This window comes from Anser anser, assembly GCF_964211835.1.
Source record: "Anser anser genome assembly, chromosome: 3".
Lineage (NCBI taxonomy): Eukaryota > Metazoa > Chordata > Aves > Anseriformes > Anatidae > Anser > Anser anser.
This window is the reverse complement of record NC_139722.1, coordinates 37371298-37394718: the sequence shown is the minus strand read 5'-3', so window position 1 is coordinate 37394718 and position 23421 is coordinate 37371298. Positions and strand designations below refer to the sequence as shown.

General features: G+C 39.3%; 1 protein-coding gene across 31 annotated transcripts in view; it reads right to left on the bottom strand.

Moving 5' to 3' along the window:
- LOC310897646 (uncharacterized protein) overlaps positions 1-23421 on the bottom strand; it is a 98586-nt gene that overhangs the window by 35860 nt on the left and 39305 nt on the right. For 18 of the 31 annotated variants that reach the window (XR_014582437.1, XR_014582438.1, XR_014582439.1 and 15 more), the window contains 2 exons: positions 15612-15729; positions 9320-9485 (listed from right to left, as the gene is read on the bottom strand). The exons of 2 other annotated variants lie outside the window; for them this stretch is intronic. Coding sequence is in view for 11 of the 29 variants with exons in the window: in XM_083831484.1 (XP_083687610.1) it covers positions 9320-9485; positions 15612-15729 (284 nt within the window). In the remaining 18 variants the exon portion in view is untranslated. Of the gene's footprint in view, positions 1-2709; positions 8746-9319; positions 9486-15611; positions 15730-21415; positions 23041-23421 lie in introns of those variants that run through there. 11 more of the 31 variants (XR_014582436.1, XR_014582442.1, XR_014582443.1 and 8 more) reach the window with 3 other exon arrangements.

Sequence of the window (23421 nt, the reverse complement as noted above, 5' to 3'; positions counted from 1 at the left end):
CAGCACTTCCTGCCCCAGAAATGCTTTGAATTAGATAATGAAATTTTGGTGTGACAACTCTGTTTGTTTGTTTGTTTGTTTCCCACTCTTTTCCAAGCACTGCCATGAATGAAGTTCGGTACAATACAGACAAGTGAAAAAACGAAAAAAAAAGGCAATAGACCTGTACAGGGTGTGCAAAGCTCATGTATAAACTGTTACTGAGAAAAATATTTTTCAAAGAGGAATCTGACAGAGAAGAAAGCAGATATTCAGTCAACCACGGGTAAGGCACTCTTCCAGTCTAGTGGGCTGTCTAATGGTGTGTTGTCAGAGCGGAGTGGATGTGAAATGGGTGCTAACACATTTTTCTCCATTTGTTGCCACAAGGACAATAATCTGTGCATTAAAATGAGATTCTTCTAATAAAACTGAATGTTGCTGAAACTGAGATGGGGCAGTTTGTATGGAGAGGAATTGCACTTTGGATGTGAAGTTCTGCTCTTTTTTCTGTTTCTAATGACTGTGCCTATGAGATGTCATTGGATGGATTCAGCTGAGCCAGTAATCCTTCAAAAGGCTTTGAAAACTAGTATTGTGAAAAAGGACTGTAAAGAGCAGAACCGTATGCGAAGAGACATGTAGGAATCTGAATTTACATCAGACACGGGAACAAAGGAGCATGAACTTAAAAAGAATGTAGTGAAACCAAAGGAAATCTCTTTCTGATAAAGTAAAGAAATTAGTTACAGAAATATCTCCTATGTCTGCTCTGCACTGCAAAGGCTATGCTGTTTTTGACAGCAAATGTTGTCCAGTTTTGTCTTAATTGTTTTGGGCAATAGTTCTTCTGTTGTTTCTCTCTAGGAAACAGTTCTAGCTTTAAAAAGCCTAAAAAAATGATCATCACAAAATGAGCTGAGTCATCTGAAATGCTTTGCAACTAGACATAAACAATTCGCAGTAATTTCAATTCTGGTTAGAGTGTAATCTCTTAATTTTGCGTAGTTCAATCGTCCACATGGATAGAGTTTTGCAGAATAGCTCACATTTTGTCTTTGATCACCATCCCACTGTGTACTGATCACTTTTCAATAACAGTTCTCATTTGCTTTCTGTGCTTCAGAGCTGGGGAGAGGGAATGCCTGGAGTCCATTCACCTGTACAAATAATGTTGCTGCTTCCCTTTGATCTGAGTTTTCCTAAGGTAATTAGTGAATGTTAGGCCTAGGCGTTCCACAAAAATCTTGTCTCTCTCATGTTGCCCTCCCATGCATGGAATTGATTTTCTGACTCAAAGACAGTGTCCTCAGCTTGCTTACTGCCACTCTGAAGGCTCACCATTAACGCCATGTGTGAGACAAACTGGCTGTTGTGTTATTTAGTGAGCAGTACAGTTGCATAATACTTTGTGGGGGGAGACAGGAGTTAATACCAGAAGACTAGTGTGGAGGGAATATGGGGAAGATGGACTGCAGGAAATAAGCCTGTGCTCACAGAATGCCTTGCTGTGCTGAGATGCTACTGTGCTGAAATAAATTATAATTTATGTAAATAGAAAGAAAAAAAAACCCACAACATAGAGGTTTATTTCTTCTGACAAATTTGGGTTAATTGGTGATAAATTACATTTCAATATATGGTTTGAGTCACTGGGTGCACCCAGAACAATACACCCTGACTATTCTGCCTCTCTAGGCAGTGTTTCTTATCTTTCTTGGCTCCACCTGAAATTTCATGTACATGCCCAGAAAAGTGATTGGTTCCTCTCTAGTTTTCACAGGCAGGTGCCCAAGAGCTTCCCTCATCCTAGACTGGGCTGTAGGCTTACAAGATTTCACAGTGTGCACACAACTATTCAGAGAATGGCTGAAAGTTTTGTTGGGCCAAAAGTAGGAGTCCCTCGTCACTGGCTGCAGTCATTCATGACCAAAGATATTATTTCACAGCAAGAAAGTAAAGTACTACAATTCACTCCCTTTCTTCATGTTTATACTCTTCAAATATTTACAGGGAAAATGATGAATATACCTTTTTCATCATTTAGTTCATGCTTAGTCATACGAATGTATTGTATTCATGGTATAAAAGCTGTCTTTGTACAGTAAGACTGTCTCTCTAGCCCATTAATCATGCTAGTTGCTCTAATCTGAAATTCCCTCTCATCTGCACGTGGGATGGCTCTCTGCTTTAAGCAGGAGAGTCCTCAGGCAATGAAGAGGAAGGACCAGCTCTCTGCATTAAAGGGAAACGGAGAAGGGAATAACAGTGTGAATTGAAACAGCTGAGTAAAAGCAGCCATTAGGTGGATTTAAATTCTGTTCATAGAGTGCCCCTTTTAGTGACCACTGGAGTTATCAGTCTTTGTTTTGAGGGCCAAAGTGTGGGCTTTTTTAGGCTAAGAATGGTCAAGATGTCATTTTATGCTGCATGTGTGCCTAATTGACAGGCTGCCTTTGAATCCCTCTCATGGACAGGGGAGAAGGGAAAAGGCTCCTGAAAACATGTCACAAGAGTGACAGGTGCTTTCCAAGCCACAGTCTGCCGACTACTCCTAAGGAATTTCCAAAATATAACTTACAAAAGTAAAAGTTTAAATTTACAGAGATCTGTTAACTCCATTCAATAGCTTTGAGCAGACCTGCAGATTGAAAAAGGCTGACCAAACATCATTAGAAAAGAAGAACAGTAAGAATATTTATTTATTTATTTATTTATTTATTTATTTATTTTCCCAAGAATATTGCAAGTACTGAACAAATTTCAAATGTTACTAATCTAACAAATTAATTTAGTGCCTGCAAAATGTTTGGGAGTCAGGACTGAGTGATGGGATAGACATCCTTGCACAGGGATTTCTGCCTGTTAGTTACTTGTCAACTGTGAACGAGATGATCTTTAAGGTCCCTTCCAACACAAGTTATTCTATGAATAATATTTTACGGAAGCTGTCTGTGAAAACATTTAAGTGCCAAGAGGTAAGATAAATACTGTTGGACCTCTATCTAGGAGCAATTCAGGACTGTCTGAATGACATTAATGGTTGGCAATTCAGCTCTGGAGGAGAGGATCATGAATTGTAAAGATGTAATTCTAGACAGTAAGATATGAGATACAGATTCAAGGATATAATTTGAGATATAGACAAGGACATAAATCAAGGATAAAACTGAGATTTACCTGCAAGCTGTCCTACCATTGTTAATTATGCATTATCACCATGTAACTACTATGTTTAGGCTACCTGTGAACAGAAGCTTTCATTTAATTTAAAACTGTTTATACACTTCTACTCATGCAGCCTTGCTTTTATCTTTCTATAACCAATTATAACAATATAAGCGATAAGAATATCCACATACATGTCTGAACTTAGTTTAGACTTTAACCTTAAAGTAAAACAGCAACCATCTAGATGAGGTACAGAAGACTGTGCAGAGCAGAAAAAAGAGACTCATATCTGGCAGACCAGCGTTATAAATTCCTGCTTTTGAAATAATGAAAAGCAATGAAATTCTTGTCTTTAACTAGATGCCTAAGGTGTTCTCTGTCACTAACATTTTGTCCACCATTGCTTGCATGGTTAATTAGCTGTTTGGACAACTTCTGTAGATCTCTTGTGAAGTGATTTTAGTCTCTGAAATATTTTATTTTAATTTGACCAATATTCAGCTCAGCTTTCTTTAGAGTTAGTTGTGGTTAAAGGAGCAATCATGCATGCGTGTGCAGTATGTCTCTTTTCTATGCAAGCTGACCTTGAATACTTTCACTGGAAATAATCCTATACTGGCAAGCAGCAGCAAGTTTATGTCAAGTAGCAACATATCAGTTAGTGGGTTCACCCAGCTTTTTGTGCACATTGGCTGGGTGTGTAATGTTCTCCTCTGACATGCAATTTATGCATAAAAATCTTTTGGGACTGTGATAATGAACTTATTTTCAGAGGAGAGAACACAGAAAAGAGATACTGGATTTCAAAACCTGGGCAATGCATTATTCTGGAATCTGGGAGGCTAGCCCTTTATTCCCAGGTGTATGAACTGAGTTCATAAAAGGCACTGAAGGCTCCCAAGGCAGGCTACTCATGCATGCAGCAGGAATGAATGGGAGAGCAGGTCTCCTCCCTGGCACGCTACAATGCACACTGATGAGAGCAGGGGAAAGACTCCGAGAGCAGCGTCTGCTTTCCTTTGAGGTGTTTCCACTGAGAGTCTGCTCTGTGCATCACTACAGAAACATGAAATACTGGGCATCCGTCAGTCATAGTCGCCAATTAACTCACTAAAGACAAAACACTCTCATTTTAATGTGTCGGGAACCTTTAACCAGGCTGGTTCTTCACCCTTTTGTGTGAAATAGCTAGACTTAAAGGTCAAAAGATATCATCAACCATCCCCTTTGGACAGATAACAGCAAAATGAGCAGGACAACACAATGCCTGTACAGGGACTGGGATGCCAAGTAAATTTACCAGCAAACTCCTACAGGAGCTTGGTGACATCAGAATTCCCAAAGGAAGAATTATTACTGTGGTAATAGAGAAATCAGATTAAAACTGAAAAAGCATGATTTAAATACTTTTTTTTTTTCTCCAGTGGGTTGCATCAGTAAAACACGAATGCAGGCTGAGGGTCTAGGGTTGTAGAGGTAAAGGTTGTTGATAGGATATATGGTTTGAAAGAGACTTAAAACACAGCCCTGTTTGCTATTTAAACAAGCCTGTTTTATTTCTTTAACTAAAAAATATGTTTCACCTGCACAAAAAGCAAAGCACAGAGTTGCTCATCTGCACAAATCCATAAAAATCATGGGCCAGGGTCTTACAATTTCGCTCTCTTTTTTAGAGGAAAGCACAACCCAACATCCCCATCTCTGGGCAGTGCTGCATGAAGATAGATGAACTACTTCTTTCACCACTTTCCCAAAGGCCTGATATGCAGTGAGAGGTTCAGACTTCTTGAAGAAAGAGAGATTTTAGAGATGGAAGATGATGTACCCAGCTAAAACTAGATAAAGTTATGCCTTGTAAGGTAGATGAGAAGAAGTAAGAAGTTTGCATGTGCCATGCTGTGTGTGTTCCTTGACACATCCTTGCTGACTTTCTAGGGACTGATAAATCTATTAATGGCTGCTTGGGTTCTGTCCTCTGAAGTTAATTCACATCCATGAGGCTGCTCTCTTCATTCTAGTTGCCAAAAATATCAGCTCTATGATTTCCATTGTTGGGATAAAATCTCTAGTATAGGTAGGTTGAAAACTAACTAGAATTTGCTTCCTTGTATACTGCTGATATGGAAAAAAACATACACACAAAAAAAAAACCACATACATCTTTAGTTATGTCATGGGTGTAGGTCAGCTGCAAAAAAGTTCAGATTGTTTGTACATCCTAGGATTGTTCCCCAGGCATTTGTTCCTACCTCTATAATGCTGCTCATAGCTCCCTTAGTTTGTTGGTGCAACTATATTTAAGGTTGGGGTAGAAGTGGTGTTGGGGATGGAAGGCTGTGCTAGTGAAATGGAAGGTGGGTGAGGGTAGGAATGAGTGGTTAGAAGAGGTCTCACACCAGTTGAACTACTAGTAAAAATGCATGTATTATTATGCCTGTGGCATTGGAATTGGCTTTATTAAGCATGGAATATATTAATAACGTTCCCAGATTAGAAAAAGCTGGTGTGTGTGTGTAATAAGGGTGCTTAGCTCATGGGACTGAAGATGTTCTGGTGCCTTCGTTCTGCAGTGGTCCTTTTGCTTGACATTCAGTGCACGAGTGAATGAAGGCTTTCCAAGAAAGTGTACAGGTATCTGCTGTGGAAATTAAATCATCTATTGGTAGATGTCAGCGTTGGTCCTAGTCAGCACGGCCATCCTGGCCTCTATCATCTGTTTTGGTCCATTTGCAAACACTACCTGTGGAAATTGAGTCTGTCTATCTGTCTGAAAGATGTGGTGTAAATTGCTCACTGTGAGCCTTAATCTGGATGGTCCTACATGTTTTTAGTCATTTAGTTTACTAAACTGTCAGACACAAGATTATCATGTTAAACAATAATGTTCACTTGAACTGGAAAGCTCTGCAATTTTATCTGCCAATGTTTTAATTACAGAATAGCTTTTGCTAAGGGAAACTAAAATGAAAAGTGGATGAATGGATTTTTATATGAAGGGGAAGATTTTCTTGCCTTTTTTTTTTTTTGTCCCCAAGGAAATTACATTTTTGGGAGAACTGCAAAACCATAAAGACCAAAATGGGCCAGAGGGCGGAGAAAGCCTTGCCAATCAAAACTCAGATCCAAAAAGACATCTATTTATAAGTGCAAAAGCATAATGACAAAAAGGAAAAAGGGATGATGTGCAAGTGGGAAAGGGACCGAGGAGAGAGAGAGAGACAACAAAGCAAGAATATGTGATTTGTAGTTTTGTCAGCAATGAGTGAATGAACCTTTGTGCAAAGTAAATCCAAACAGAAGAAAACTACTGTGGAGGTGGAAGGGTCCAGGACTGTAAGTGCAGAGAAAGGTGTCTCAGACCATAACCGGTGGGATCGGGAGCTGTCAGTACTTCCATAGAGGAAGTTTGGTGGGGAAGTCCTGACGTGACAGTGTTTTCAGTGGCTCCTTCTGAGAGCTCTTCCTCAACAAGCACTGAGTCCCACGCCAGCTTGCAGGGTGGAGGCTGCAGCTTCCGGACTGCAGGCATGTAAAATGCTGTCAAGGCATGGGGACCTGAATATATATAAATTTATGGACATGTATATCTGTTCTGGGAATTAGAAAAAAAGTTTGATTTACTAAAAAAAAATGAATATTTAAGATACTGTACAATAGTTTAATAATACAGGATGCCTTCATGGATTAATAACATGTATAACATACTCCTGTAGATATTCTACTGTTGTGACATTTTTATTTTTAAATTAGCAGGAGATAATATGGCATGAATAACATGAAGTTATTCTGAGAGGTGAACTACTAAGGAATTATTGTAATCATTCAGCAGAACCTGTGTGATTCTATTGATGGCAAAATCAGCTCTCAAGCTAACTTTCCTATAGCAGTTTTCTCTGCAGGCTCTCAGCAAGTCTATGCAGTGACACCAGGATTCAGTGGAATTTTTAGGCACATGGAGAATGTGAGTTTGGACACCATTTATCCACAGAAATGAAGCACAGAGCAGTTCAAAACATTTCTCTTGTTTGGTGCCTCCCAAGTAGCTCAAGGTAACAATTTCTGCTTACAATATGCTTTATTCATCCAGACTTTTAATATCTCAGTATGCCTATATTAAGAGAGGCATAAATCCAGTACCTGGATCCACCGTGTTCCCTGGACAATGGGAAACATACATTGTAGAGAATACGGAGCTTGAACGTTAAACCTGCATGTAACTTCGGGGTCTGAGGAGTTAATGGCATTGGCTCTTATACTTAGTATTTTGAACTTAGGCATGCTTATCGCTCTACAAAAACAAATAAAGACAAATGTGAGAGAAGCAAATAGTTCATACCCTGAAGAGTTCACTGTTTAAGTTTCACAAGACTGTTGAATACTTTTGTGTATAAATCTGAACACTCGCTGAAGGTAGGGGACAAAGAACTAAATGGAATTAAGCATGAGCAAGAAAGCACAAAGAAAGTGGTAAAGACAGATAATATACTTATACTGGAAATCAGTTCAAATACCTAGGCATATGTGCAGCTTGGTCTTTTTGTCGTTTTTTTTATTATTATTTCTTATAATATAAGACTACATTATTGAGGAGAAACAGCAGAAGAAAGGAAAGTGCAAGGAATTTTTCTGGTAGTCTCAAAAAATAGATGCTGGAAGGAAGGTGAATGGCACACACACACACATTAATAAAAATTTTATGAAAATCAGAACAGATCATGTATTGAAAGAAGAAATTATTTGCAGATATATAGATGGCAGAAGTAAGAAAGGGCCTGTGCTTGATGGAATTGGTGAGGGTTGCTTATGACAAAAAGTTAATTTGAACACCAGGCAGCCATGGCTTATGATTTATGTAAATTTGGAAAGAACACTGAAACAGCCCAAATACAGAAGCTTTCATAATAGATGCACAGATCTGGAAAGATAGGAAAACATAAATCTGAAAGAACTGAAAACAGTTTAGTTCAGCTGGCATATTAATAAAAGTATTTCTGCCTGCAGTTTTACTAGAAAGCAGCTTTCACAGTCAAAAGCTGAAATGACTGACCCGTGACACATTTCACATGATATGCACACGTGAGTTTTAATAGTAAGCGTACCCAAATCAAGAGTACTTGTAGCACTACTTTGAAATTTTCTATGACAATAGGGGTGGATGTGTGGCAACTAAAGTTACATATAGAGTCTAACTTCCAGTCTTTTTTTTTTTTTTTTAATAGCATTCACAGTCAGTTTGTTTTCAGCTGAAGCTTTCTCTGTTGAATGTTCATTTTGACAATCCTTTAAATTAAATCAATAAAACTACTTATAGGGTTTTCAATTATGGAAAAAAAAAATATATATATACTTTTTCTTTTATGATCTGCTAAGACCACTTCAGCTTTAGGGGCAGAAGAACACATACTCATTGAGACTTGCAAATTAATTGAACCTTAGAAAGTCAATTTATTTAAGCTGTTGACTAATACATATGCTGCAGTAGTATTCCCAGACTCTTGTAGATTTTTCTTCAGTGGTATTTGCTGCTGCCTAGTTGCCTATAAATATGGGGTCATAGCAGGACTCAGTCTGGGCATAGTACTTCGTGAAATTTGCCTGTGTTAACAAGATTATCAATCAAAAAAATCTGGATTTTGTATGTTTTTCTTTACAGAAAATTCAGTGACACAATATGCTTTTGCTATTAAAAGCTCTGTACTTAGTGCAGAGCTTAGTGCAAAGCTGAAGGAAAACAGATCTATTTTTCAGTGCTTTTCTCCACAACCAGACTAGCTTTTTTGCTGACTTTCTCATTATGCATATTATATTTAAAACAAATACCTGAAAATAATACACAAGTAAAGATAGATGACGACGAACTTCCATGATTTTCATTAACATTTCTTTGTGAACTCGTGATATTATATTAACCTTTGCTGTAATATTTGTGTCTATGAAAGGAAAATAGACAGCTTGATATCTGTTAGTCCGACCTGAGTGGTTTGCAGAGTATTAGAATAAATGGTGAAAGAAAAATCATTAAAGGTATCACAGTGAAAGAAAAACAAAAAAATGCAGCCTATTTACCAAAGGAAGACTATGCCAAGATAATCTGATATCTTGATGAGATAACTTTTTACATAAAGATATTTGTTAGTTATTGAAGATTTGCCATTAATAGTGCAAATACCTTTATCACCAGCAGTGTCTACACATTGTAGAGGAATTTGGTTCATTCCAAGGCTGAGAGTGGGATAGGCCTTTTCTTTGTAAGTAGCAAAGGGGGAAGGTTCTTTCAGCAATGACAGCGATGGCATGAAGAACAATGGTGTGCCCTCACCATGAATAACTTCAGCCTGAAAATTAGAAGAAGGTTTAAGATTGTCAGAGAGCAAAAATTTGGGAACATCTCTGTCTTGGAGGTAAATAACATAGTTAGGAAGATGGAGCTTGACAACTGGAACCATATCGCATGGTTGGCAGCAGTTGCAGACAGCTGAGGCCAGTATCCAGGCCCATCATCCCATCCACTCCCGAGTTTCTGTGTACTACTGCCACGTAAGATGCCATTGTCCTGTGGGTGCATATGTGTATGCTGATTAAGTGAGGTTGTCAAAGCCGATTATGCTAATTATATGCAAAATACCTGTTGCTATTATAGAAGCAATACACCAAACAGTTTTCTAGCATAATAATAATAATAATAAGGAAGAATTGAAAGATATAGGGTTTGAAAGCATCTCGTGTTGTGGTACCTCCATGGCTGCTGGAATCTGAAAAAAAGGATTTCTGTTTATAGAAAATTTTATTCTAATTTCTTAGTATTTAAGCTTGGATACATGGGAGAAGGTGATTTTTTTTCTCTCCTTTCTTTGTTTAAAATGGCCAGAGAGTGCACAGTTTGCATCAGGAGCCTTAAAACATCCCTGTTTATTTTTTTGTTGATTTATATTTTACTTATTTATTTTTTCATTTGTAAGAAGTCTCCTCACAAATGGGAGAAAACCAAGGAGTGAGAACCATGCTCACCACCATGGACATGATTCCCCAGCATCCTGAAAGCTGTTTGGTGTTAGATCACTTAGCTGAGTGCTTTTCATGGCTTGGCTAGTACAAGCCTGTTCCTCTGTATATCCTTTGGTACCTGGTCTTGCCTGAGATCCACTAGAGCTTTGCCAACAGCAAAGATCTCTGTGTATTGAACATGCGGTGAGAGATTTTATGCACTCACAAATAAGTATGCATTTTACTAAAGCAAATAGGCCATTATTTAGGAGAGTCTTTGAATGATATTATGGATCTTTCCTTTGTTGGTTCATTAGCATGCTTTCAAGTGTTCAGCATGCAGTGTTCCTGGGATATTGTAAATTGTTTGTGATTCGACTTCCAGAAACTTTTTCTCCTCTGAAGACACTCAGCATACAGCAAATGTGAAGCACTTCATGCCACTTAGACAGAGAAGTACACTTCTTGAAAGACACAGCCTTTTTTTTTTTTTTTTTTCCCAATTGCAGGCTCTGCTTATACTAGAAATAAAACAGTGCCAGAAGACAGGCCCAAGCACTAACTTCATTGTCTACATTGCTAAATTGTTAGAACTGTCCCTGGAATGGTTTTTGCCTGGGCAGCCAGCCCGGGCCTCTTCCAAACAATTCCTGAGCATGCTTTGAGAATTAGCACGGGCCAGGCACCATGCCCAACATGTAGTTTGGATGCGGGCACCCTTTTTTGGATGATAATAGACCTCACTAGTGCCAGATGGCCTCAGAGCAAGAGGGAGTAAACATAGCCTGAGTGCCTATGCCGTGTGTTAGTGTGGAAGATCTTTTGTGCTGTAAACTGATATGTTAGCATTATGCGTACGTGAGCATCTTCATGTTAGCAAACTGTAACCTGAAGGACTGGAGATCTTACAAAGGCCAACCTCAAACTAGGAAGTCGTGGCATCCAGGAAGTCAGAGTGGACATTAGGCAATGCCTGCATTGCTGAATAAATCATGGCCATGGATCAAACCTTAGTCCTAGGACAAACTGTCCAATGCACTGGCTCAAATGGACCCATAGTAGAAATTGGTTTTAATATCTTCTGAAGGCATATTTATGTTTCTTTACAGTTCAGTGTGCCTGAAGTAATACGGGGCTGTTTTGCAACCCACTAGATGGGTGTTTATAGTGCACAAATTAGAAGGTATATGCTGTATGCTTTAGGATGTGGCATGTGTTTAAAGATGCAGAATCTACTGGAATGCTGTTACAAGGCTGTGGAGCCAAAACAAATACACCCTTATCCATTATGAATTGGGGTCAGTTCCTGGTGTGTTCGGTCTCACGGGGTGCTTTCTTAAAGGGTCCAAAGCAGGGGTTAAGAGTAACTTCACAAGATGGCTGATCAGGGGCCCAGGACATGGCTGCCACACTGGCCCTTTTTTAATTGGGCAGCGCAGCCATAGCCCAAGATACTGTGATCCACAGACACAAGACTCTAATGCTTTGAAAAATACTTGCAGATTCTAGGTTGTTTGTGAAATCTGTGAGCTAAACTACTTTATTCCATGCAGGGCAAACCTTGATATTAGGATGAGAGATCTCTGTGCTGAATTGTTGCTTTCTGTGATCACCAGTTAGTAGTGCTCAAGTTGAGGGAACCAGAGGGAACGGCATGGAGCTGGGACAGGGGAGGGTCAGGCTGGGTGTTAGAGAAAGGTTCTGCACCCAGAGGGTGGTCAGGCACTGGGACAGGCTCCCCAGGGAAGTGGCCACAGCACTGAGCCTGTCGGTGTTAAAGAAGTGTTTGGACAATGCTCTCAGACATATGGTCCCATGTGGAGCCAGGAGTTGGACTCAGTGATCCTTGTGGGCCCTGTCCAACTCAAGACATTCTGGGATTCTAAGTCATAAAAATTGGATATCAAATGTTGAAGAGGTTAAGCCTGCTGATAACTGAGTGGTGCCCAGACATGTAAGTGTGTCTGCTGGGTTATAATAGTTCCAGTTCCACTGGGGAACACCAATAAACTCTGTGGAGAGTGGTTTTAGCCCCACAGTCTTTAGGTCAGACAGTGGGCCAGAAAGGCTTTTATGTTCCAACAAGTGGCTGGAGACAGTAACTTCTTCAGGCATCTGGGTTTTATTCACTGCTACAAGGCTGCTGAAACTGAGAGACTATAAGCCAACTGATGTCCACAGGACAGACTAGGCCACAGAATGAAACACTGTTCTTGGTTATGTCAGAAGGACATGTATTGATTGATATGAGATAAAGTTCCAGTGCTTGTTTGAGGGGGTTTACCTGTCAGCAAGAAAATAAAACCAGCACCTCTCCTGATAACAAGGTGGTGTTCTTTCCAAGCTTTTCAGTTTGGCTTATCTGTGCTATTCAGTTTAATCTTACTTCATAGACAGAAAGACTGTGAAGAGCAAAGCCAGAAGTTCAAAGAAATGAGTATCCTTTTTAGTAAAGCAGAAAACTTCTGGCTGCCTTTGAAGAGACTGGATATTCAGTTCAGAGGCAGTTCTACAGACCTGGACACACCAGAAGTGAAAAATTGCTGTCCTCATCCATATTTATTTAACTAAAGAAGGTTTACACAATTTCAAGGCAACTATTTAGCAGAGGAAAAACCTCATAGCTTTTCCATGTCATACACAGCATTTGCCAAATTTCTGTCTTAGCACTTCTGCTGCAGAAATGCTAGCAGTGCCCGTAAATGCCCTGGAAATGCCTGTTATAAGTTTCTGTCCCTGATCAGGAATAACACAGTATATATTAACTTTGACAGTTTGTTCATAGCTACAGACAGGTGTGGATGCCAAAATGCAGTCATTTTAGAGCTACTGGACAAAAAAAAATTGGCTTTATGACCTAAATATTTCTAACCTGTTAGGACTCCTTCTTATACATCCATTTTTAACTATATCAGACAAAGAGGAAAATAGCCTTTGCCATCCTCTCCAGAGCGTTTATTCCTGTTTTCACAGAATAACATTATGAGACTGGTATAGTGGGTATTTGAGGGTATGTCTGAGTGGTATACAGTAGGCATACAGAAGCAAGTATTTGCTTGTGTGCTCTGTGATAACCCCTTAGCTAAGAAATTGCAGTAAGCACTGCTGTAGTAGGAGAAGGCACCAGCCTTCCCCCCAGAGCATCGTATGTGTATCATTTCAGATGCCATACCCTCTAATGCCTGCAATCCATGGTCACCAGAAATAACTGCCCCATGTGGGCAGTTGAGATGCAATCACATTATTTCCCAAGAACATGAAGAGGTAATTTCATTTGCACAGCCTGCACAGTCCTTTGGATGTGTGAAAGCCACACACCTAAGTATTATTTTTAAAGGCCTTCATGTGCAATGAAATCACCACTTTATCATAATTCACAGGGAAATAAGAGCAATCATCTAGTGCTCTATTTGTCCGGTTTGTCTCATTTTCTGTTTTACCACTCTCTGTTTTACCTTGGCCATGCATCAGCTCCCAGTGTGGTGACAGATCATAGATTTCAATCGCCCTTTGGCTTACCACTTCCTTCTTGTCTAGCAAATTGAAGTCTTTAAAAGAAAAGGCAGTTACTTAGGAAATCAAGTGGTTAAGCTTTGTGGACAGTCTCAGTTTTTATGCTGGTGTATACTGCAGTGCTCTTGTGAAAGAGCACTCTAACTGTCACTGTTACTATGGCTTATATTTGCAGTGTTTTGACCAAACTACAATGCACATTTTAAATAGCATGATTGCATTTATATTTCAAATTTGCATTTATTTTTCATGATATTTCCACTCTTCTTGGCTTCAACTTCTGAGACTTTGTTATCCTTACAAAATTCAGATCTTTATTTATTTATTTATTTATTTTTAAGAAAATGCTTCTTTTCTTCCCTTCCCATCCCTTCCCTTCACCATGGTCATCCATTTTTTCCCTCTTTTTCAAGAGGATAAATTTGGATGGTTAGATTATAGAATGACAGATGACAGAAAAAAAATGAACGGCTTTATAATGTAACTCTACATTAGAGTTACAAAAAACAAGAAAAGGTGGTAAACAGAAACTCTCCTTTCTGATTCTGCAGTTTTGAATGGAAATCGTGAAAGATGACATTTCTGACTGCAGCTTTCCACAGCCTTGTTATGCTTGTAACTAGTATACGTGAGAGGTACATATACATGTAGGGAAAGCTAGAAAAACATATTTTAATATCTTTGGTTAAGGTTCATGCACACCATGTTTTTAGTTGTCACATTCTACAGTTTGACACCCATAGACACTAAACCACTCTTCCTGCATTTGCTGTAAAAGCACTAGGCACGATAACTAGTGTGAGGTATCATAAACAGTAGGAGGACATTTGGCTTACTTTTATTTCTAACTATGAATAAAAATAAGAGAAGGTGTCAAAAAAAATAATAAATAGACCTGCTTGTAAGAAATCCTGATATTTAACAGGTCCACTTTAAAATGCCAGCCATGTTAAGACAGTACCTAGTGGTCCTACACTGAAGCAGGTGAAAGCTATTTGGTGATCAATCAGGTGTTCATAAGAGTAAGCACAAGACACTTTTCAGTCACTAAATTAGTTTTTTTTTTTTCTTTCTAAAAAAAAAAATAGGGAGAGGGCTTGACTTCTCCAGAAGCACTGGGGGAAGTGCTGTTGATGAAGAGGTGAGTGTAACAGTGCTCAGCATGGTTTCTGCCTGTTGGGTGCTATAAGGTAATCAAAAGGTTGGTAATTGTAACTTTTACTACAAAAGTCTGTGTATAAGGTGTGACTGATGCTTAAGCAGATGATTCAATTGACAAATAGAGGAGTCTGAAGTTAAATATGTTACTTCAGACAGGTATATTTTCATAAACTGTCGGTATCAGGTGGTTGTGAATTTGGCCTAGCACTTCCCCAGGGTATTTTGATATGCTGTTTACCCTTAGTGCATGGATCTGTGCCCTGTCTTCTCTCCCTGCTGCTGTTTTATTGGCATCCCAAATAAAGGGCATTTGTACAGAGCTGATGAAGCTCCTCCTCCTCAAGCTACTGCTAGTTCTAGCTATTACATTGCACTGGTTACCGTGCTATCTAGACTGCAGCCTCCTCCACATCTTATCTCAAATTGAAGGGCAAATTAGGAGCTACACCTGCCAAAAGACAGATAGGAACTGTAATGGGGATAATAAGGCTCTCCAAACACCTGGCTAAAACATTTGAGATTAGTAAAGGTCCATGAAAAGAAAAAAAAAATGCAGTTAGTTCTACACTTCTGCCTCTCTGTACTGAGAACTGATTCAAAAATTGTGTTTATTTATTTACTTATTTTAAAGTCTTTTCACATTGCCATGTACAACTTGCAGGAAATTTCAGCATTGTTTTCTCTCACTAGTTGTTGGGGAAGGGGGAAAATGGGAGAGGAATGTCTGCATGAGCCATTGTCCATGTTTTCCCCTTCAGACAGGACCAATGTTTCTACTATTAAAAAAAAAAAAAACGACTCACCAAGCTGGAGGTATGGTCCAGGCTGGCAGAAAGGATACTGACAGTTTGGCAATACCTTGCTTTTGAACACAGTGGGGGCTTTTTCAGTCTAGAGATGCTTGTCCCTTTCCAGATAGGCCTAAAGGAGAATGACAACATCTGTTGACCTTCAGCACAGTATAGAAAGGTGGGAAGCAGCAAGTTAGACCCAGCTCCCATTTTGGGGGATAGAGCTATGTGCAGATTCATCCCCTGTGTGCAGATAAGGGGCCTCCCATCAAGCAAGCCAAAGTGTGACCGTTCCCTGCAACGTTTTTCTTACAATTCTGCACAACCTGTGGCTAACCTCTGAGCTTCAAGAGTTATGGTGTTTTCATCATACACCGCTGTGAAGCAAGCCAGGTCCCTCTGCCTGTCAGAGCCATTGCAGGAGTTCTGCAACTTGGGCTAGTTTGCTTCAGAAGGGCTGAGGCTTTGCTGGGTTTTGCCTCTCATGCCAGTAGGCATGTGTAAGCATTTTCAGAGGCTGCATTCATGCCACCAGCTCTCATAGCTACGGAGAGAATCCTCAGACCTGAACATGATCTTCCGGTCATGGTGACGAGACAGATTATGAGCATGCAGTGTTCGGGTGGAGCTCAAACACCACCTGTCCCAGGGTGGGAATCACAGGAATGATCTATCTACATTATATATTCCTTATCCCAATCCCAAATTACTTTTGTCCTGAAGGTTTTAAAAGAGGTGAATGTCTTTTTTTTTTTTTTTTCTTTTTTCCCCAAAGTGTTAAGGTTTGAAACAGAACAGCTGACTCACAGAGGAGAAAAATGTCACCCTTCATTGCATGAGTGCCAGCATGACAAAGAGCTGCAGGAATGGGAGGAGGGACTGGTTCAGGAACAGCCTTCCACCTCAGCAGTGGCTATAAAATACTGCACCCTTGCTGAGCTCAGATCTATTCACTTCACCTTCTGCACCTTTTTGGGACTGTGCCTATTGCAGTGTTAACTCTTATCAAAGTGACATGCTTATTCACTGACAGGCATTTAGGCTCAAGTAATTTGTGCTCTCTTTATGTTTGTGTCTACACAAGAGATGTGACACAATGTCTATAACCAATCCCACAGTTCATAAGTACTTGTCACTTATTTGGCTGCCAGTCTGAAGATTAGAATTAAAAAGAGTCTAATGAATTTCTATTAATAAAGCTGAGCTAGCTGGTTGGAAACAATCTTCAGTATTTAAATTGGGAATGAAGACACTGGTCTGGCAGTGCCCTTATTGAAACTTACCCTTGGAGCAGAAAAAACAAAGGTGGTGTGAATAGTTGCCTGGCAGTATGTGAGAACTGTCACTGCGATGAGGAAAGCACAGCAGAAACCCATAGGGCCTGGAATTGCTAAGGCAGAAAGCAGAGTTATAGAATAAGCAGATGCTAGAATGGGTTTTGTTTGTGCTGTCCCCACACAAAGAATCATGGCTCAGTACTTTTCACGATCTCTGTGGGAGCTCAGCTTGGTGGTCCAGCACTACCACCTCATTCCCATGCTGTTTAAAACCAGGCCTGTTTATCAGTCCAACAGAGAAGAACAGCATAATTACATCTTTTAAATGCAGGGTGACTGACGGGTTATGCAAGACAGGGAATAGTCCACAGCATCACGCCTCTGCTATCGTGAGACAGCAACAAGGTGCCCTGTGCTCCTGATGTTCAGGCCAGTGATCTACCAGACTTCTGTGGTGGTGTATCAGTATGTGATTTTGCTGTATTAGGGTCCCTGCCAGCTCTGCTGTGGCATCCGGGACAACTGAAAATCTATCTTTGCTGTTCTGGCTAGTGCACCAGTACAAATCCACCCCAGCTTTGACTTTTACACAGGTGAACCTAACTTTGCAAAGACAGAATGGCAGAATTCTGCTGAAAAACTGATCGGAGGCAGATAATCTGAGAAAGGTGAAGTTCTGCTTTGGAAACCAAAGATTTCAAAACCAGACTTCTGCCTTTGGAAGCCATTTTTGCCTTGATCCTGTTCCTAAGGCAGCAGTGCCTTGGCAGAACTGTTCTGGTTCCCTTTCAGGTATTGCTGGGTGGGACCTTTTGTGATAATTTTAGCCTCAGTGGGAGTTAAGCATTCTTGATAAATCATAAAATCAAGTCCAAGACGAAAATACTTTCTCTTATTAGGCATCCAGGAAGCAAAAACAAAGACAGTTTTAAAGGTGAATCAGGTCTGGGACATAAATGAAGCCATCATCCCATTTTCAAGATAATCCAATCCTTATCATAAATCAGAAAATGTATTTCAAGATAATTACAGCTTTCTTGATTAGGTTGGTTTTAGTAAAATACAACACAGCATCCAAATTACAAGGACACTTAAGAAAAACAAATGGATTATTTTCATTTTATTAAATAGGGAAATTAATTTTATTGCCCTTTGTACATCACTGTAATTACATACAATTTAAACAAGCATTTACCAAATTAGACTGCAAATTTTATCTCTGTTGTTCAAGAAGGCTCCAGTTCAGCAGGTATGTGAGCCTGGAGTTTGGGTCATTTTACTATAATGGTATTGGACATATATAAAACTTTTTATCAAGGTTTGATTGTAATTACATGTACATTTTACACCTCCAGAGTAGATTAGTTGGAACAAACCTGTCTTTGGACTGTCTGGGTTGTGGACCCACTGGAGCCCAGTGGTAGTGTATGGTGTTTGCTCCCATTGCTAAGAGTATCTGAGGTGGTGGCAGAGACATCCCTTGACTGCCTGCTGCACAAACCAAAGGTGCACTACAGATGTTCAGGAGTCTCGTTATGCTGTCCTGGGTCAGACCTACTTGTTCTCTGTGTCATCTTTCTTTACTCCTAATGGCCAAGTGGCATATGCTATTTCTCAGTCCCAACAGACCAGAAAAATGGGAATTAGTAGGGTAGGGGATGAATAGTAGTGAGAGAAGAAATGGAAAAAAGGTGGATGTGGGGACATCCAGGAAAAAGAGAGAGAAAGCTGGTGGGGTCTGCAGGATGGATGGAGGGGATTTGGGTTTGTCTGAAGTCTCTAAAGAATCAAACTTTTTAGCAGTGTTGTACAGCCGTCTTCAGAGGAGTCAAGTTTCTATGACTTACGCTCATGGGTTTAGTGGTGGCAATGGGTGATGTGTGCACTCATGTGGTAAATGGAATGCAGTTTCATTTGGCTTTATCTGATTTCATTGAAGAAATTTGAATTAACTTGTGTTTGCTGCTGGCTAAAGGTATATACTTAGGTAGCCGCTGCCTGCCAGCTTAGTTGAGGTAATCTGTGTTATGGTCATTCAGCTGAGCTCTGGTGTGTTGTATGACAGTTTGAACTGGAAAGGTGTGGATGCTCCTCGGTGTGCCCCTGTGAGTAAAGCTGCTTGTGGGTGAACTGCTTTGAACATACTAGTACCCATTCTCTGGGTATCTTTGGATTTTCCATTGGTTCCCAGTTAATGTCTGTTTTCTGTTTCTGACTATATTTCTGCTCAGATCCTGTCAAGGGAAAGATACATGTTTGAGACAGGGCAGCAGACAAAGATGTGTCAATAGTGAGATGTTTGGAGTTAAAACTTCATTCAGTGATTCAGTTCATCTTCAGAAGAAGCTACTGAAGGTCAGACTCATAAAAATATGGTTCATTATTCTCTGCTTTAATTGGTGTGAGCAAAAATAAAGTTTTAATTCAAGGACTGTGTAGAATTTTCTCTGCGCTTCTGTATGCCTACCACTGACTGGAAAGAAGATTTCAACCAACTCCTGGCAAGAGGCTTTTGTCTACTCTATTATAGAAAAGTGGCTTGGAAAATGATCAGAGTTAAGAATTAATATAAAATAAGTACAATAGCTGTAGTAATAACATAACATTTAATGAAGCAAGTTAACAATCTTGGCATCTTGATAACTTAATCATGAGCAGTAAGATGTCTGCTGTTCCTGTAATCTACTGAGCAGGAAACAGTCTCAGAGCACTGCAGACTCATTTAAGCTAATGTGGTGGTGGAAATATATTCAAATAATTAGAGACTTATCCTTTTCCACCTCTCCTTTTTCTTCTCCCCACCCCCCCCAAAAAAAAAGAAAAAAAGAAAAAAGAAAAAAAGAAAAAAAATGCTTATATCTTAATTTCTATTTTAGAATAAATGCAAATAATTATTTCAAGTCAAAACCAATTTGGTTTCAAATTACATAGCAAGCAAAAAAGGAAGGTAAATTTTGTAAAAAGATTATCTACTTTTTTTTTTCTCATAGGACTCATATGTTTTAGATTGTTTCCTTTCATTAATCTTAAATTTTTCACACAGGTCATCCTGCAGATAAACAATAATGAAGCTGAATTTCAGTTGGAAATATATATATGTGTGTATATATATGAAAAAATATAATTTTATTTTTTTTTTTTTCCAAAGTTTGGTCCATGTGCAAAGCCCTATTTCAAAAACTGGAATTAGAGTAGATGCTATTCTACACATAGTCCCTGCTGTAGGCTTCACAAGAATGAAAAACACAGTTTAATCTCCATCATAAATGCAAACTTCCTCTCCTATGTTAATCCATTAATATTTAAGATACAACTCCTGTGTATTCGGATTTGCAAATCTGGCAGCTGTATTGCATCTCCAGAACTGAATGTGTAATTTGATTACCAAACTCATATTCTCTATTTGATGAATCCTGTTATGTGTGTGAAGTGGCTTTCCAGTATGAATTGGGTTTATTACCTTGGGAACTAAATTAGGTCTGAACCTTGCATACTCTCAGTTCTTAAATACTGGTCCCCTGTAAACTTCGGTCTTCTTTCTTCAATTTTGTAGATTTCTTTGAAGCTTCAGGTTTGGAATGACATAAAGCATTGATTTACCCAGTAGCTTTACTAAAGCTTTCCAGTTATTAGACATCGTACTGGGACTTACTGAAGAAGAAGGCCAAGTGCTAGTAATTAATCAAGGCAACCTGGCTGTGCTGGTGTGATGGAAGTGAATGAATTCCCTATGGGAGAATTAATTGAAAAACATTAAGTTTCAAAATGAGCTGGATGAAGTCAGGGGATTAGAACATAATTCTTTCAATCTTGGCAATTTAAAGAAAGAGAAAACTCTTTCAGAGGGAGGAACTGCATAATGCATTGATGGCCCATCAAACACTAATTGCAGGCTATCAGTTAAAAGTGACACCTGGAGATTTAATACTGGGTATTTGGATGCAGGCCACAGGATAAAGATATCTTCTTAAATGTGAGTGGAAGTGAATTTAAGCCAGCAACACTTACTTGATATCAATGACAGCCCAACGGTTTTGCATGAGAAGTGAAAGATGGGCCTGAAAGTGCATTCAGAACTCTTTGTCTATTCAAAACATCTAATCGTGGTAATTTCTTCATACAGTGATAGCCACATATACCACTAAATATTTCCATCTTCTCTGCTTATGACCTCAGTGGTGTTGTTCTCACTGCAGTTTTGAAGACTGTACAAACATTGCAAAGATGAAACATCACTAGGCAGTCATACATGCTTTTGACATCTTGTTCTTTTGCCTCTGCTCAGTTTTGTTGCTTCCTGGGACCTCTGTGGGGACCACAAGAGAAGGAATCGACAAGTCCCTGGTGAAACTGGGGACCACTGAATTGTGATCCTATTAAATATAATGGACTGAAGACAGTGTTAGCAGAGTAGCATACTTCCATTAGGTATTTCTGTATAGTGTTTCCTTTGTATTCTTTATAGAGTTTGGTTGCATGATGTGAATTCCAGTAGCTGTCAAGGCTGATTTGAGACATTCACCCTGCAAAGCCTGAAAGCAGGGTTCCACCTATGTTATACCATGTTGCTATCGTTTTACAACAATACACATTATAGATGGAAACAGCTGCTGTGAAATAGCATTGACAGAACAGATGCTTCTGAGAGAGAAAAATGAGCATTCAGCCTTGACCTTTTGATTTGCCTACCATAAAAAAAAGGAAATGGCATTTTCTTGAGTATTTATAGAACACTAACTTAACTCTTGAATCTCTTTTACCCTTCTAGTGAGAAATGAGAGCATCAGTCACCTGCCACTGAGGTTAAACCTCAAAACCAAAAGGAAAGAACACTTCACACTAGACAAACTTTGTGCCTCATTTTGACTGCTAGACTGTCAGAGGATTTTCAGTATCTTTTGTCGTAAAAAACTAACAGTTCTTGAGAGAATGCAGATTAATTTACTTTTAATCATTAATTTATTATTTCTGAAGGTGTTTTTAGAGCTCTCTTGGGGTGAAGGGACTGGGAAGGCTGAGTATCTAAAAATCTTGTGGCAGAGCTTGGCAATTTTTATTAAACTAGAGGTTGGAAAATGGAGATTGAATGTATTAAATTTCTGTAATTAAACAATATTTATAAACTGATATTGGTCACAAAAGGTCAAACTGTTAAAGTAGAAATATTCTATAACAATCACGTGAGTGCTTAGTACAGTAGATCTTAAAAGAAATTCTTTAAAATCATAACAGTTCTACATAAAAGCTGTCTGAGCAGAGGTTACTTCAGAGAAAGAAGAATTGACTTTTTTCATTATTCCCTGCCTGAAGTGTTGCCATACAATTTAGCTCATCTGCCTGCATATATATGTGTGTGTGTGTGTGTGTGTGTATTTAAGTGTTTGTGCCAGCATTTTTGGGACAGCAGTGCAGTCCTTATACAAGAAGAGCAAAGGCCATATTTATTCTAGATTTCTGTCTCAGTGTATAGGAATGGATGCCTAGAAAGAGGATAAAAAGTGTATATTGGTACTTTCCCCCATGTATACATCTTTTTGTTCTAGTAAAAAAGGGAACTTCCTAAATCAGATGTTAGACCACAGGTTTATATCTTTTGATGTTTTCTTTCTTTTTCCACTAATTGGTTTAGTTACCTTTGGTGCCAATTTATGCTTTTGATATCCACACATTTCTGTGGCAATAAATGCTCATTCAACTATATCTCCTCATGAAATTCCTTTTGTTGCTTTGAAATTGTCTGTCTGCAAATTTCATTCAACACTGAGTTCTTTCATTTTAACAATCAAGTAATAACCATTTCCTGTTCGTCTTTCGGTAGTTATGACTCCATCATATGCTTCTTTGGTTGACCATTTGCCCAGATAAAAATCCTAGTGTGTTTCGTGGGTTACACAGAATCTGCAGGGTGCCAGTTCAAGGACCTGAGGATGCTGGTCAACATCTGGTTGAGCATGTGCCTTCAGTGTGCCCAGTGTGCCCAGCATCCTGGTTTGTATCAGAAATAGTGTGGCCAGCAGGATTAGGGGAGTGATTGTCCCTCTGTACTCAGCAGCTGTGAGACTGCACCTCAAATACTGTGTTCAGTTTTGGGCACTGAACTACGAAGAAAGATTTTGAGTTGCTGGAATGCTTTCAGGGAAGAGCAATGAAGCTGGTGGGAGGACCTGAAAACAAGACACATGAAGAGTGGCTGAGGGAACTGAAGTTGCTTAGTCTTGAGAAAAGGAGGCTAAATGCTCTCTACAACTACCTGAAAGGAGGTTGTAATGAGGAGGATGTTGGTCTCTTTCTCAGGTGACAAATGATAGGGCATAATGAAATGGCCTCAAATTGTACCAGGGAGGTTTAGATTGCGTATCAGGAATAATTTCCTCACCAAAAGGGTGGTTAGGCATTGGAACAGGCTGCCAAGGGAAGTGGTTGAGTCCTCATCCCTGGAGGTATTTAAGAGATGCGTGGATGTGGTGCTCAGGGACATGGTTTAGTGGTGGATTTCGTAGTGTCAGGCTGATGGTTAGACTTGATGATTTTGAAGGTCTTTTCCA